The sequence below is a fragment of the Phyllostomus hastatus genome, unplaced genomic scaffold (assembly GCF_019186645.2).
Source record: "Phyllostomus hastatus isolate PE091 unplaced genomic scaffold, TTU_PhHast_1.1 phas_contig_41, whole genome shotgun sequence".
NCBI classification, from domain to species: domain Eukaryota; kingdom Metazoa; phylum Chordata; class Mammalia; order Chiroptera; family Phyllostomidae; genus Phyllostomus; species Phyllostomus hastatus.
The window spans coordinates 11,571,030-11,587,104 of NW_025333876.1; the positions used below are offsets into that span (position 1 = coordinate 11,571,030).

General features: G+C 37.2%; 2 protein-coding genes across 5 annotated transcripts in view; one reads left to right on the plus strand and one right to left on the minus strand.

Moving 5' to 3' along the window:
* LOC123822774 (centromere protein P) overlaps positions 1-16,075 on the plus strand; it is a 278,910-nt gene that overhangs the window by 186,593 nt on the left and 76,242 nt on the right. The window lies entirely within an intron of this gene.
* The window catches only part of ECM2 (extracellular matrix protein 2), a 39,583-nt gene that overhangs the window by 12,031 nt on the left and 11,477 nt on the right, over positions 1-16,075 (minus strand). Inside the window, exons 2-6 of the mRNA XM_045844924.1 lie at positions 14,481-14,786; positions 10,886-11,074; positions 6,023-6,505; positions 3,824-3,939; positions 1,735-1,870 (exon numbers count right to left, since the gene is read on the minus strand). Of these exons, the coding sequence (XP_045700880.1) occupies positions 1,735-1,870; positions 3,824-3,939; positions 6,023-6,505; positions 10,886-11,074; positions 14,481-14,763 (1,207 nt within the window). The 5' untranslated portion in view covers positions 14,764-14,786. The remainder of the gene's footprint in view (positions 1-1,734; positions 1,871-3,823; positions 3,940-6,022; positions 6,506-10,885; positions 11,075-14,480; positions 14,787-16,075) is intronic.

Here is a 16,075-nt window from a genome sequence, read left to right on the forward strand (position 1 = left end):
AATGAAGGGGGCTCTGTGGGTGAGATGACAGTGGAGAACCTCCTTGACGGCCACCTGCATAGGTCTGAGGCCTCTGCAGTACTGGGACTGTGAAGAGGGGAAGGAAGTATAAAGGAGGCCATTTCACCCTGGACCACAGTCAACCCTCTGGAGCTGTGGAAACATTTGTTCATGATGGGGAAGAGCAGAGAAGCAGTTTCAGGAAGGTGTGAGAGCATTTTCCAAATATGGACTTAGTTTTCTAACGTGTCATTTGATAACACAGGAGAAATGTGATCTCACATGTAGTTCACATACAGCCCATTAGTAGTACACTTCTTCCAAAGTAAATATTACTTTGGTCTATTTCAGCTTCTAGCAGTTAGAAATTGAAATTTCTAATGTCTTTTCCATATTATGCATCCCATCAAAATTTGTGTTTATTAATGGTTTTCTTGTGTACCCTGAAGTTCATCTCGAAATAGGGTATTTCCATAATTCTAGAATCCTTAGATTTAGTCATTCTCATTATTATTTTTCCCCCACTACCAGAAGTGTTTTCTTCCTGTGAAGTTTTTTGGGAGTGAAAGGAAATAATTGAATTGTTTTAGTCCTTTGAAGGCTTGGGTAATAAACATTAGCATAATAAATATATTTCAAATCAAATAAAAAGTGTTGAGCACTATACCTCAAGAACTACGTTAGACAGTTTCAAACAAAAAAAAATTAGGCAGTCTTTGTTTTAAAGAAGAATATAATCTAATAAAGACATTAACTAGAGTTCATGAAAAGCTAAATGTAATACTGCCTCTTTTATACAGAGTTGATAATATGGCAACTTTAGTTACTCAGCTTAGTCCAGAAACAACCATAAGGATACAATTCTAGGTGTATTAAATATGTGGAGCGTGGGGCGTCTTCACTAAAGCCCATTCATAAGAAAGCCAGGCTGTCATGGCGGCAGCCATACACCCTTGGGAACAAGACTGTCAAAGCCAAAGTGTCTGCCATCGAGTGCCTGTGCTACAGTTAGTGATTGTAGGATAGCCCCTTGGCCTCACATACAGTGGCCACTTACTCATATTTGATATATAATTCTTATATACCAACACATGATAAGTTAAAATAGCAGCAGGAGATGTGGCTGTGGTGTACGGAGCATCTAAGACTGATAAAAGAGATCCGATGAACCAGCCATGATACAGCATTATCACCACTAACCACCAAAAACATCAGTATAGACGCAACACCAGAATACATGGCTATGTCCAAAGTTATATAACTCAGGATATCACAGATTTGGAGTTTAGTCAATGTGTTGTAAATGATGAGAACCTGAAATCATTGTGAGTTTCATGCCTATTTATAGTACTTTAAAGACAACAGGCAAGTGTCGCAGGTTCGATTCCCAGTCAGGGTACATGCCTGGGTTGCAGGCCATGACCCCCAGCAACCACACATTGACGTTTCTCTCTCTCTCTATCTCTCTCCCTTCCCTCTCTAAAAATAAATAAATAAAATCTTTTTTAAAAAGTTAAAATAACACCAACAGATTGAATTAAAAAGAAAGACAACAGGCAGTTTAAAATACATTTTAAGAATTTCACTAATTAAAATAAGTTTTATCAACTTCAGTGATAAAGTGACCTTAAAAACCCTGCTAACTACTTACTTAGCAATACTGCAATTAAAATCCCTACATGACTGCAGAAGAAAGTTATAAGGACACATATAAAACCACACACTAATAAATACCTGATAAAGTTTCTTCATCAATAGCCCGAAGATTGTTCTCATTGATTTTAAGTTCTTCTAATGTAGATGGTAGTTCCGAAGGAATCTCTGCTAAATTGTTTCCATCCATATTTAAGTACATTAACTTCTTCAGAAGCTTAAAAAGCAAATCTCAAAATTAGTTTTTTATCTGGTCACAAATGTACAGTAATGTATTTCATTTAATGATTCAATTTGCCATAGTTACTGACATCGTATAAATCTGAACTTCCTCAGGTTTAGATGGCAATCCCCATATTGTCCCTGCCAGGGAGATGTTGATCCTGTTAGTAGTATTTATTCCCAGGTACTTTCAGCAAACTACATTTAATGATTTTGTATTCCACTCACCCATATTTATTTGTCACACATTATTGTGGTCTTCATAAACAAGAGAAGGCTCCTATTGCCACTGGATTAATTATATTTTGCTAGATCTTAGTTTTCACCTCACGAATAGACACAAAGTTAATTAAATCATTCAGTGACCTGAATCTGTCATGGATGCTGAAATTTATCCTTTCAAACTTGTAAACCTCAGTTTTCTGTGTAGAAACCTCAGTTTTTAAGTAGAAGGAGAATTATAACCACTAATTATAGTGGAAATTCTTCAAATGAAATGGTATAAATTTCACAAGCTATTACTATGTGCTACCCAAACAGTTTTACCTGTGTGGGAAACATTTATGTCTACATTTATGGTTGCATGCTTGTTGGTCAAACTAGCCTGTAACGCCAAAGTAGAGTGCTGCAGTTGTGCAGGTTTTAGTGAAGCCATGCCAATCATTCACTCCAGTGGTGTTCAGATTCAAATTTTAGCAGTTTTGGAATGGGACAGACTATCTCAAGACAAAAAAGGAAGGTAATTTCCTACAGTGTCTTCCTTTTTAATCACACAGTAAATGTACAACTCCCAGGTTTTCTATCAGAAGAATGACTACCATGAGGCAGATACTCTTGGTCTGTGACATTGAGGAATGTGAACCCCTCTCTGCCATCCCAGAATCTGAATGAAAACCAGGAACTGAGTGCATAAGAAGCCAGCAATTTGTCTAAGGAGTGAACAGAAGACTGTCCAAGGGAATAAAGTTTAGTCTAATGGGATACAGTATGTTTTACTTGGGCTTCTTAAAGCATACATATTTATGAGTATTTGTTTACACACAGAGAACTCTCCTTTTTTGCTTCTGCCTTTGTATATCTGAAATTCCTTGATCTTCTTTTCTCCTTTTTAGAAAAAAATTGTCAAATCTGAGTCTTTCAGAAATTTATTCTCTGCTATTCCCCATCTTCTCTACTTCCCTCTTTTTTCTCCAACCTATCCCCATGACAGTTTTCTTTTTTTTTAGTTTTATTTTAATCATTGTTCAAGTACAGTTTTCTCCCTTCTACTCCCATTCCAGCCCACCCACCCAACCCTCCCCCCTTCCCTCCCTTTACCACCCTCCCCCTAGTTTTTCTCCATGTGTCCTTTAAATTTGTTCCTGTAAATCCTTCCCATTCTCCCCTGAAATTCCCTCTTCTCTCCCCTCTGGTCACTGTCAGCCTGTCCCCTATTTCAGTGACTCTGACAGTTTTCATCAGAGCCTATTTGTTTTTTTTCAGAACCCCTTTTTCCCAAAGTATCCCTTCATCAGATGTTGTCCATAGCACAAAATAGGGAAGCTCTGACTTGCTGGCCTCAAAATATTCATAGTGTTTCCTGATAAAGCTATCCTTTCTTCCCAGGAATACCTCCTGCACTAAGAGACCATATTTCAACATCTTTACAGCTACTTAGGGGAAAACTACTCCTGAATTTAATACATTTGTTTGTCATGGATGCTATTGTTGGTACTTTAAGGGTGAAGTGTAGAAAAACCAGCCAGAAACATGTGGAACAACAGTCTCTTTTCAAGATAAAACATGAATACAATTTAGAGACATCAGAGAGGAAATTTTAACTTACGAGAAAACTACCAGTTAAAACATTTAACTTTTTCTCCCTTCCCCATCTCCACCCACTGCTAGTACAAATCACAGGACAGCTGTCTAAATGGATTGTTATTCCCAAATCAAAGCATGTGTTTACCTTGAGTGCGTTTGGACCTATGCCTGAAGAAGTGATATTATTTTTGCTCAAATCAAGCCTTTCCAAATTTGGTAATCCATTAAATGCTTCATCTGGAATGGAGATGATGGAATTGCCTAGGATGTGGAGCAGTTGATTTTTAGACCTATGTACCAATACATGCATGTATGTAAATGCATATGCATGCATGTTCACATGCACACATAGCAAGAGAGAGTTTTATCTGTAGGAAAAAGCAATACTCATAACAAGGACAGAATATATATTATATAAGCAAATACATGTTAAAAAAAAACAAGACTGGGACTGGACTGTTTCACATAGTCAAAATTTTCACTCTAAAGACCTGACATTCTCTAGCACATGTTTTACATAAAACTGTTTAAAACAACCAGAATGCAGTTTGCTACACAATTCTGTTAGCATTATACATTTTATAACAAAGATTATTTCTGGAAGTTTATGTAAAAACTGATTTTTATAGTTCCTCATATTTTCCCATTGATATTTCTGACAACCTGGTTCAGAAATATGATACTATTATTAACTAATAAAGCCTTGGGCATGTCACTTAACCTTTTCTGAGCATCAGTTTTCTTTTCTAAATAAGCAGCTTGGAGAGATGATCTCTCAGATCACCTCCAGATCTATTGTTTTACTTCTATGACTTCAATCTACAGAAGTTCCTATGTGCCTTAAATTTATGGTGTTTTGTTTTGACATTCAGCTAAGTACAGTAGTCAGTGATTTTAGACTCAGAAAATGAGCTTGCCAGAAACAGCACTACATAAACCACTTGGTAGCCTTCTTGTAAAACCAAGATAGTGTGACTGAGCACAGGTCTTTTATCTTTCATAAGACTTTAGACTTTAACAAGTTGAGCTTTCTTATGGCAGAGCACATCTGGCATGCAGGCCACAGGAGGAAGGGGCATTGCTGGAGCACAAGTCTGGGTATAAGAAAAATGCTATTGGAGGTCACAACAGCATCGTGTCAGGAAGACCATGACACTGGTGGTATCTCATCACAGACTGGCCATCCTGAACAAAGATGTTGGACTTTTCCTATTGAGTAGTTATATGATAATTTATTATTTTGATGGGGTTTTTTTAATGATTTCCCCCAAGACATGCCTGAAACTCCACTGAGATTCTATCACCCCTGCATCTGCAGGACCACCCCTCATGAGCCATACCACCCTTGTTCATTGGCCCAGTCTCCCTGCCAACCAGCCTCACATACACACTGGGTCATGCTGTTCTTCTACTCGGAACCTTTCCGGGTAGGCCTATAAAAATATGAGTAAAAGGTTTGGACCACTCCATGTCCATTAGAATGACTGACATGAGGCAGAAAATAGCTGACCTGAAGCAAAATGGAAGGGCTTCTCTGACATTGCTGGCAGGAATGCCACAGCCTCTTTAGAGACTTCTTAGTAGTTTCTCACCAAGTTAAACATGTGTTTACTGTGTCACTCAGAGGCCCTACCCCTGGATATGTATTCTAGGGTAAAGAAAACTTTGGTCCTCACAGACATCTGTATGTGGATGTTCATAACAACTGTATACATAACTGCCCCAAACTAGAAATAATCCAGATGTCTTTTAGCTGGTACCTGTGGTTCATTCAAATAACCACTCAGTAATATGGAGGAGCACAATACCAATAAATAGAACAACCTAGATGACCTTTAAAAGCAGTGTAATAAGTGAAGGAAGCCCAACTGAAAAGGCTATGTATTGAATGATTCTATGTCTATGATGTACTGGAAAAGACAAAACTATAGATACAGAACACATCCTGGTGCCTAGGATGAAAGGAAGGGCATGAGGGAATTGGGGGAGGTGAGGAAATATTCTGTATCTTGATAGAGGCATTGGTTACCTGACTATATGCCCGTGTCAAAATTCAGTAACATGCTAACAATAAGTTTTACTACATATAAATTATAGCTTAGTAAAGATGACTTTAAGAAAAAGTCCAAGGGAAATCATGGCTTGATTTGGAGGAATTCACTTTATACCTAATAATGCTATACTGTAGTAAACACCTACCTCTTCTGCAAAGTTTATATGTTTGAAGATTGTGAAAATTGTCTGGAGTCAATTTATATTATGAAATTAAAACATAACATTCATGCGGCAAAGAGAATTATGTACTTTTAAATCATAAAATAAAACAGACATTAGCATCTCTTACCAGGGAGCTCCAGACTTGTTACCTCTGGTGCTGTTAGTGGTGGTATCTGTGTGAGGTTAACACTGTTGCAGCTGATGGTCCTGTAGGACAAAGAGCACCCACTTGGCAGAGGTGGCATGCTTCTGGGAGGAGCAGGGACAGGGAGTCGAGGTGGAATCCTGAATATATCTCTGATGGTCTCATACTCATCCTTGTAGTCCTCCTCTTCATTCTCCTCCTCCTCCTGTCTTGCTGTGCTTCCATGATGATGGGTCTGCCTCCCCTCCTCTGCAAGTCTCTGCTCTGCCCCTTCTCTGCTCTGCCTCTCAGTGGTAAGTTTCTCCCCATCTCCAGTTCCAGGGATCTTTTTCTTTCTATCTTCATTTTCTTTAATTTCTTCATTAGACTCCTCAAATTGAAGTTCCTCTTTTCTCAATGCTTGATCCATTTCCACCCGAGGTGGTGGACGTTGCGTATGAAGTAAGTTAGTAGTTTCTCTTTGCTCTGAAGAATCACCAGAAAATTCAGTTCTGTCATTTAATGCTCTATCACTCAGTAGCAGGTAAGAGACTACACTGACCATGCAAGAAGTAGGCAGCAGGGGCATGTTATGATGTTAATAAAAGGAAGAATCAGCAAAAATTAGGTTAATAAATATTATTCCGGACTTCTGGCCAAGATGGTGACATAGGTGGACATACTGTGCCTCCTCGCACAACCAAAATAAGGACAACAAAAATTCACAAACAAAAAAACAACCAGTACTGACAGAAAATTGAACTGTATAGAAGTCCGACAACCAAGGAGTTAAAGAAGAAACATTCATCCAGACTGGTAGGAAGGGCAGAGTCAGGTGGCCCGGTGGAGAGGACTCGTGGCAAAGCAGCAGCTGGCGGACTCAGGGCATGAAAGGCTGCAGCAGGCGGACCTAGGGAGGCAGTGGATTGTGGAGGGGTGCGGTATACAAGGCAGCTGGCAGACCAGGCCGTCCCACATTCATGCTCAGATACACCAGGTGAAACTGGAGAGCAAGACAGACCATGAAATCCAGGATCCCAGTGTGGGGAAATAAAGCCTCAAAACACTGATTGAAAACATCCGTGGGAGTTGAGGTTCCAGGAGAGACTTCCGACAGGAGAGTTCATTGCAGAGACCCACAGGGTCCTAGAACATATACAAACCCACCTACCCGGGAATCAGCACCATAAGGGCCCAGTTTGCTTGGGGGAAGGAGTGGAAGTGACTGAAATCCAGCAGAGAGCAGAGCAAGCGCCATTGTTTCCTCTCAGACCCCGCCCCCACATACAGCATCACAACCCAGTGACTGGGTTGCCCCACCCAGGTAAACACCTAAGGCTCCAACCCTCATTACCTAATATGCATGTCAAGATACACAAAAAATGGCCCAAACAAAAGAACAGATCAAAAATCCAGAAATAATACAACTAAGTAATGAAGGGGTAGCCAACCTATCAGATGCACAGTTCAAAGCACTGGTGATCAGGATCCTTACAGAATTGGTTGAATTTGGTTGCAAATTAGATGGACAAATGAAGGCTACACTAAGTGAATAAAGGAAAATGTACAGGGAACCTATAGTGATAGGAAGAAAGCTGGAACTCAAATCAATGGAGTGGGCCAGAAGGAAGAAAGAAACATCCAATCAGAAAAGAAGGAAGAGACAAGAATCCAAAAAAATGAGGAGAGGCTGAGGAACCTCCAAAATATCTCTAAACGTTCCAACATCCGAATTATAGGTGTGCCAGAAGGAGAAAAGGAAGAGCAACAAGTGGAAAAAATATTTGGCTAAAGTGGGGAAGATGTGACTGAGACCATACTTCAGACTTACCTATCTCCTTGCTTTGTGTAGTATTTAATAGTATATATAAATCATCCACAATAATAAAGGAGAACTTCCCCATTCTGGCAAAGGAAATAGACTTCCAGGCAGCTCAGAGAGTCCCAAAGAAGTTGGCCCAAGGAGGAACACACCAAAGCACATCATAATTACATTACCCAAGATTAAAATGGAGGAGAGGATCCTAGAAGCAGCAAGAGAAAAGGAGGCAGTTACCTACAAAGGAGTTCCTATCAGACTGTCAGCTGATTTCTCAAAAGAGACCTTACAGGCAAGAAGAAGGGGCTGGAAAGTAGTATTCCAAGTCATGAAAGGCAAGGACCTACATCCAAGATTGCTCTATCCAGCAAAGCTTTCATTTAGAATGGAAGGGCAGATCAAGTGCTTCTCAGATAAGGTCAAGTTAAAGGAGTTCATTATCACCAAGCCCTTATTATATGAAATGTTATGGGGACTTAAATAAGTAAAAGAAGATAAAAAACATGTACAGTAAAATGACAGCAAACTCACAATTATTAACAACCACACCTAAAACAAAAACAAAAGCAAACTAAGCAAAGTAGAACATGAACAAAACCACAGAAATGGAGATCACATGGAGGGTTAGCAACAGGGGAGTAGGAGGAGGAGAGAGGGGGGAAAGGTGCAGAGAATAAGTAGCATAGATGGTAGGCAGAAAATAGGCAGGGGGAGGTTAAGAATAGTATAGGAAATGTAGAAGCTACAGAACTTATATGTATGACCCATGGACATGAACTAAAGGGGGGGAATGTGGGTGAGAGAGGGTATTCAGGGTAGAGGGGAGTGAAGGGGGGGAATGGGACAACTGTAATAGTATAATCAATAACCTATATTGAAAAAAATATTATTGCCTTCAGGTAGTTTTGTGTATACTTTAAACATGAAATACATCTTGCAATCTTTAAGTAGTTTTCATTATAATTTTATTCTATAAATTCTATTGTAGACAATACTCTTTTGCCTGAGATTTTACTATTTACTTATACTGAAGTATCATGCTACTTGATAACTAAAGAGGGAATAATATTATCACACATTATGCAAAATGGGGAAGCAGTCCTATTGTGAGATTGCAACTTAGTCAGATATGACACCCTTATAATAGATACTGTTTAGTTAATAAGGCTTATTAATAATGCAAGAAATTGTACACCTTCAGACATAATAAAGTAAAATATGTATTTTATTTACAGTAGTAAGATTGGCTTTTGGTTGTAGAATTATTATTTTTATCCAATTTTCTTTCCGCTTCATGAGTCCAAAAGCATTCTTTGATAGAAAGTTCTTTTTTTTTTCTCCCAGACTCTACTTAAATCCTTTTTGCTTCTTGAGACTTAAAGAAAACATCTGGACCTAATTAACCTAGACATATGCATGACGGTACTTTTTGTTATTCCATGATGACGAGAGCATAAATACAGTGTAGACAAAAAGTAAGTTTACAGTTGTTATTTATTTATTTATTTATTTATTTATTTATTATTGTAGTATTTGTTTGTATTATTTGTCTTTTTCCATGCAAACAATTGTAAACCCACTTTTGCCTAACTCTGTGTATAGTAGAAGGTTATTCTACATTTGTATTTAGCTGTCAGTACTTTGGCTAAAGTGGGGAAGATGTGACTGAGACCATACTTTAGACTTACCTATCTCCTTGCTTTGTGTAGTATTTAATAGTATATATAAATCATCCACAAAAAGCTCAGAAAATATAATTATTTGGAAGATTACTTGAGATTTCAATTCAGTGTATATTATAAAGTCTTGCAGTTATTTCATACTTCAGACTCACCTATCTCCTTGTTATATATAGTATTTAATACTATATATAAATTATCCACAAAGAACTCAGAAAATATAATTTGAAGGAGTATTTGAGATTTCAATTCAGTGTATATTTTAATAAAGTATTTCAGTTATTTTTTTCACATCTCTGGCAGAAAATACAAAAGGAGAATAGGAAACAATTAGCAGGAGAAAACTAAAGCTATCATATTGAAACATTTAAAATACTTCCTGTATATCCAAGTTTATTTTTTCAAAATAACCACAGCATTTTAAGAATAATTCCAGTCCTTTGAAAAATGTTTCAGAATTTCTGAATTTTCATTTATGAACCTTGTGGTTTTCATGCCCAAGGAGTCAGTTTTATTAAATACTTGTATTTTCTGACACTTTAAAAGTCATAAATATTTTAGTAAGATAATTGGTAGTATCCACCAAAATACAATTCCTAAATATTCTGAAGTTCTTCCCAGCAAGGGACTTGTGTAGATACCAGCCCTGTGATCACCCTTGATCACAGACAAGAAAAAACATCCCAATCCCTTCCTATAAACTATTTAACTTATATTTGTGTATTTCATAAGGCATGGGCTAGGCTTTTCTTGGAGACCTGAGTTGTCCTCCTAAGGATTCCCAGCTCCATCAGGTATGAGCCTCATAGGATAAGGGGACAGTAAGCAGCCAACAAAACCTCATAGCATGACTTTCCTGTAAACAGCAGTGCCATAAGGAAAAGCCATTGCTCCAAATATATTGGAGAGTTGTGATTTATTCTCTCTAGATGCAAACCATTCCTCTTTTGTTCACTATGAGTTCCTCATCTTTGTTTGGGATAGTAATTGTACCCACACTGAGTTGGATTAATGAGATAATGTAGTTAAAGAGCCAAACAGAGCCTCTTATGCAACCTAACAACTCAGGGACTATTTGCTATGTAAATTCTATCACTACATTCCTAAAGCTGAGAGCCAAATGTGTAATGTAATGTAATGTGGTCCAAGCTTACTCATTCTGCTAGAGCTACAACTGTAATGCCAAGATTTTTTATTTCTGTTCCCTATTATAAGTTTTCCCCAGTAATGTCTATGTTTATCATAATTGTGCAAATATTTTAAGTACTCTGATGACTGATTCATCATAATTTAAAACTTAAAGTAAGTAACAAGAAAAAAACAAGTGGAACTTAAGGACTAATTTACATGTGATATAAATATTTGTACCGGTATCAGAGCAGACTGGGCAGCATTCTCCTTCAGGTGTAATTGTTTTGGGGCACCTCTGAGGATGGCACATGGTTTTATCACAAAGCACTCTTCCATTTGAGCAGAGGCAGGTAGTGCAGAGCTCAGGAGACCATACGGCTTTGTTGTACATGGTCATTCCATTTACCAAACAGTGTCCCTTCTTTCCTAGGAGAGAACATAAGATATTTAAATTCTAAGACTGGTTACCAGCACCTGTGAATGTATGTGAGCACAATGTGAAGTCAAATGGTTAGGACCACACAAGAATAGCATTCTGTATGCATTCATGCTAGGGTAAAATATCTTATTAATGTAACCCTCTGAAATGCTTTCATGTGCACTGCTCTCAACGTCTCTCTCTCTTAGGTTCTGGAGTGACCTCCTTATGGTAACTTGACTATGAATTGTGCTTTCATCCTGTATCTGTCAGGGTGGTTAAGTTACACAACAGCGGATGTGTGAATAAGTATGTCAGCTAAGCAGGCCATTAGTCAGCTGATTTGAATACTAGAGGGAACATTTTTCTTCCAACCCTAGCATCATTTCTGTTAACTCTCCATCTGATGAGCTATTGTCCCCCAATTATACCTCCAAATGAGCTCACACATTTGTCCTGTCCTTTTTGCCATCACTGTGTCAATCCAATCCCAGCCCTACCCAACTCTCATTTGGGTACTTGCCGTAGACTAATCCCACCCACCAAATTCCTCCCATGGAAAAAAAAATAGATTCTTGTAAGTTTTTTCCTGATTATAAAAAATACTGGATCTTATCAAAATTCCAACAGCCTTTTTTTTTTTGGTAGAAATGTAAAGTTCATCCTCAAATTCATATGGAGTTACAAAGGGCCCTGAACTGCCAAAAAATCTTGAAAAAAAGAACAAAATTGAAGCACTCACACTTTTTTTCAAAAATTAGCACAAAGCTGCAGTAATCAGCTTATGGCAGTGTGGCATAAGGATAAGCATATAGACTAATGGAATATCGAAAGTCCAAAAATAAACCACACCTATGGCCAAATGATTTTTGGCCAGAGTGTGAAGACCATTTATTCAATAAGGCAAAAAAATAGTCTCTTCAACAAATGGTGCTGGGACAACTGGATAGCCACGTGCAAAAGAATGAAGTTGTCTACTACCTCACACCAAATACAAGAATTAAACTCAAAATGGATCAAAAACCTTAATAGAAGATGTAAAACTACAATACTCATAGAAGAACACATAGGTGTAAATCTCCGTGACCTTGGATTTTTAGATATGATTCCAAACCACAAGCAGCAAAAAATAAATTGGACTTTATTAAAATTAAAATTTTGATACATCAAAGGATAATGTCAAGAAAGTGAAAGGAAAGTGTACACAATGGGAGAAATATTTGCAAATCATATCTGATGAAGGCCTAATATCCACAGTATAGATAAAGAACTCTTATAACTCAACAACAGAAAGACAAACAACCCAATTAAAAACTAGGCAAAGGGCTTGAGTAGACATTTCTCAGAAGTAGATATACAGTGGGAAATAAATACATAAAAAGATGTTCAACATCATTAGTCATTAGGGAAATATACATTAAAATACCACTTCACATTCACAAGAATGCATTTTAAAAAAGGGAAAATAACAAATGTCAAGGATGAAGAGAAGTTGAAATCTTTGAATATTGTTGGTCAGTATGTAAAATGGTATCTGTCACCTTTGTAGAAAACATTTGGTGGTTCCTCAGTAAATTAAGCAAAATTACCATACATCTCAGCTCCTAGGCACCCCATATTCCATTTCTAAGTATGTGCCTGAGAAAATTGAAAGTAGGAGTTCAAATAGAAACTTGTTCACAAGTGTTTATAGCTGTGCTATTTACAGTATAGCCAAAATTAGAAACAACACAAATGTCCATCAACAGATGAATGGCTAGATAAACGTGGTATATCTGTATAGTAGAATATTATTCAGCCATAAAAATGAAGTACTGACATGCTACAACATGTATGAACCTTGAAATCTTTATTCTTAGTGATAGAAGCCAGACATGTAAGGCTATACATTATAACTCCTTTTATATGGGAATATTTTAGAGACAGATTAGTAGTTGCTAGGGGCTGAGTTAGGGAGAAATTGGAAGTGACTGCTTAATATGTATGGAGTTTCCTTTTGGGGTGAAGAAAGTGTTCAGGAACTATATAAGTGATCATTGTTGCACAGCATAGTGTACTACATGCCACTGAATTGTGTACTTTATAATATATTTTTAAAAGATTTTATTTATTTATTTTTAGACAGAGGGGAAAGGAGGTAGAAAGAGAGGAAGAGAAACATGGACATGTGAGAGAGTCATTGACCAGTTGCCTCTTGCACACCCCCCCTGGGGACCTGGCCCACAACCCAGGCATGCGCTCTGACTGGGAATCAAACCAGTGACCCTTTGGTTTGCTAGTCAATGCTCAATCCACTGAGCCACACCAGTGAGGGCTTATATACTTTATAATGTTAAATGGTAAGTTTTGTGTTAAGTGTGTTACTACAGTTTTTTAAAAAGTGCTGAAAGACCACTGGAAAATGTTTTAGGACAACTGAGAAATATTTAGTATACATCTATGTGTTTTTATGCACACTTCCCTATATTACATATTTTTAAACAGATTTGAGATCACAATTTACATACTATTTTTCAACCTTTTTGTTTCCTATTATAGCTTGGATATCATCCCAAATAACTAGGAAAATTGACCTCATTATTTTTTAGCAATTGTGGGTACACTATTATCAAATCTTCTTAGCAGATTTTCTTGCCTCTGATTTTTTTCCCACTTATTCTGTACATGTGATCTTAGTTGTATATTTGCATAGAAAATTTATGTTATTTCTCTTAGCTTTATGGAATACCATCATATAGAAACATTGGTTTTCTAGAGACAACATATGAAGTATTGGCCACGGAATATAATATGATGATATTTTCTTTTGTCTTTTGAAAGTTTTATGCAGTGGTAACATATGTATAGTATAATTACTTTTTCCTTCCAAGTCTGCAAAAATGTGGACCATTAAATACTAGTTCTTAAAAATGCCTAGTTGAAATATTTGGCAGAATTTTTAATTCTTTCAACTGTTAAAAATTGAGTAATTTAGTCTGTATAAAATGAAATAGCTTAATTCCATTTTTTGAAGATTTTTTATTGAAAATATTTAATAGACATGGGTTTATATAATCATCTGAATTGTTTATTTCTATTACCTAGATGGCATATCATTACAAATGAAAAAGCAGTTTTCAAATTTATGTGTATATTTTCTATGTTATGGTTACAACTATTTAAAATACATGGCATAGTAAGCAGGCTAAAAATAAATAAAACAAAATAATAACTATGGTTTTATAAGTGTAGTTGTAGGAAAATTAGTTTGTCTTTTTTCCAGTAATTTTATAAGTGCATTCTATGAATGATTTTTTTAAAATCAGTTGAAAATTTATCTTCATAGATTAAACCAAAAGATAAGTTGAATTTTTAAAAAATTATCTTCATGGAGGTTCTTTCACTCCCCCCTTCTTTCTAGTACTGTTTTCTTACCTGGTAGTACATTATAGCGTGATTCTACTCCAAGAAAACTTAAAAAGGATTCAAACTTCTCTGCGCTATAATCCAAGTTATCCATGGGAAGTTTTGCTGCTGGTGTCACCATCATTATTTGCTGTATTCTAAGCTGTCTACTGGATCTGTGCATAGGCGAAGAAATTTTCTTCAGTCTTCTGTTACACTTCTTTCTTTGCTTCCCAGGATTTTCATCATTTTGTCCAAAATCAGTTTGCAAAATGATAAGCAGAAAAAACAAAAACAAACTTGCAAACTTCATGCTGGTTTTTCACCATTCAGTTTCTAGAATAAGAATGAAACAATTTCTGAGTTAATGGTGACTGTGTTTTTACCTCTGAAAACTGGGTAATAATGCCTTCGTGCCTCAGCAGCAAAATCTTTGAGAAATAACACATATGACATATGGGATCTATGCTATAGTAGCACTGCCAAATCAGAATTTATAATTTTTCTGTCAGAATCAAAGAACTTCTAATATCTTTATCTCTAGAACAGGCAAGAGCTGACTTTTTCTAATAAAGGACCAGATAGCAAATATTTTAGGCTTTACAGATCATATGTTTGCTGTCACAACTACTCAAATCAGCCCATATAGCACAAAAGCAGACAATATTATACAGGTGAGTGTGGCTGTATGCCAATAAAAATCTATTTACAAAAACAGGCAATGGGTTAAACTTTGTGCCTGGACCATTGTTTGCCAATGCTTCTCTGTACTACTGTGTTGTAGGCTTTCAGAGGTCACTCAAGAGATTCCTTTCCAGCTGTCTACCAAGTCATTTTGTGACTGATCCAACTCATTTTCCCAGCTCTTCTGTTCTGTTCTTTTATTCTCTAGCTTTGTAATTTTCTCTGTTAGGCCAAGGAACATGATTGCAGTATATAAAAATAACAGTAAACTGCCATCAGTTATAAAGAGGTAAGAGGGACAAAGAGTAACTCTTAATCAGCTGGTTTCAAGAGCACCACAGTAAACCGCAGTAAACCACAGCTGGTTTCATGATTTACCCTACACATAGTAAATCTGAACAACATTTGAGTAATACTTCAGTACTCTTGGTGAGAAAGACTAATTGTGGTGGTAGCATTGTAGTTAGACAGGATGGTCCAGGCTCTGTAGAGACAAGTAGCAGGGACAGGTAAAGAGAAACCCTTTAAAACTTAATACAGGGACTTTCTTGAAGGATCACCCAGCCATGCTCTCTGACCTGCAGTTAGTCCTTCAATGGAAGGTTTGTACAGTGTCCGTTGCCCCTCTGAACTTAGAGCCAGTTTCCCCACTCTCACCACTGCCTGGTGGCCCTTCCTTTGCTGCTCTTCCCTTAGGTTTCCTCATTATTACGACTCTGTGAGATCAGCTGCCCTCTCCACACAGCCAAGGTACATGGAAGAGAATATGAAACTCCAGGGGTCCTAAGGAACCAGACTCTTTAAAGGACCTTTGTTCAGGGAGGAAATGATCCCACTCCTCACAGACCTACCTTGATCATCTCTGTCAACCAAAAGAGAACTGTTACATTTCAGAAAAGACCACTCTGGCTAGTGATGAGGAAGAATGGTAAAGGTTCAAG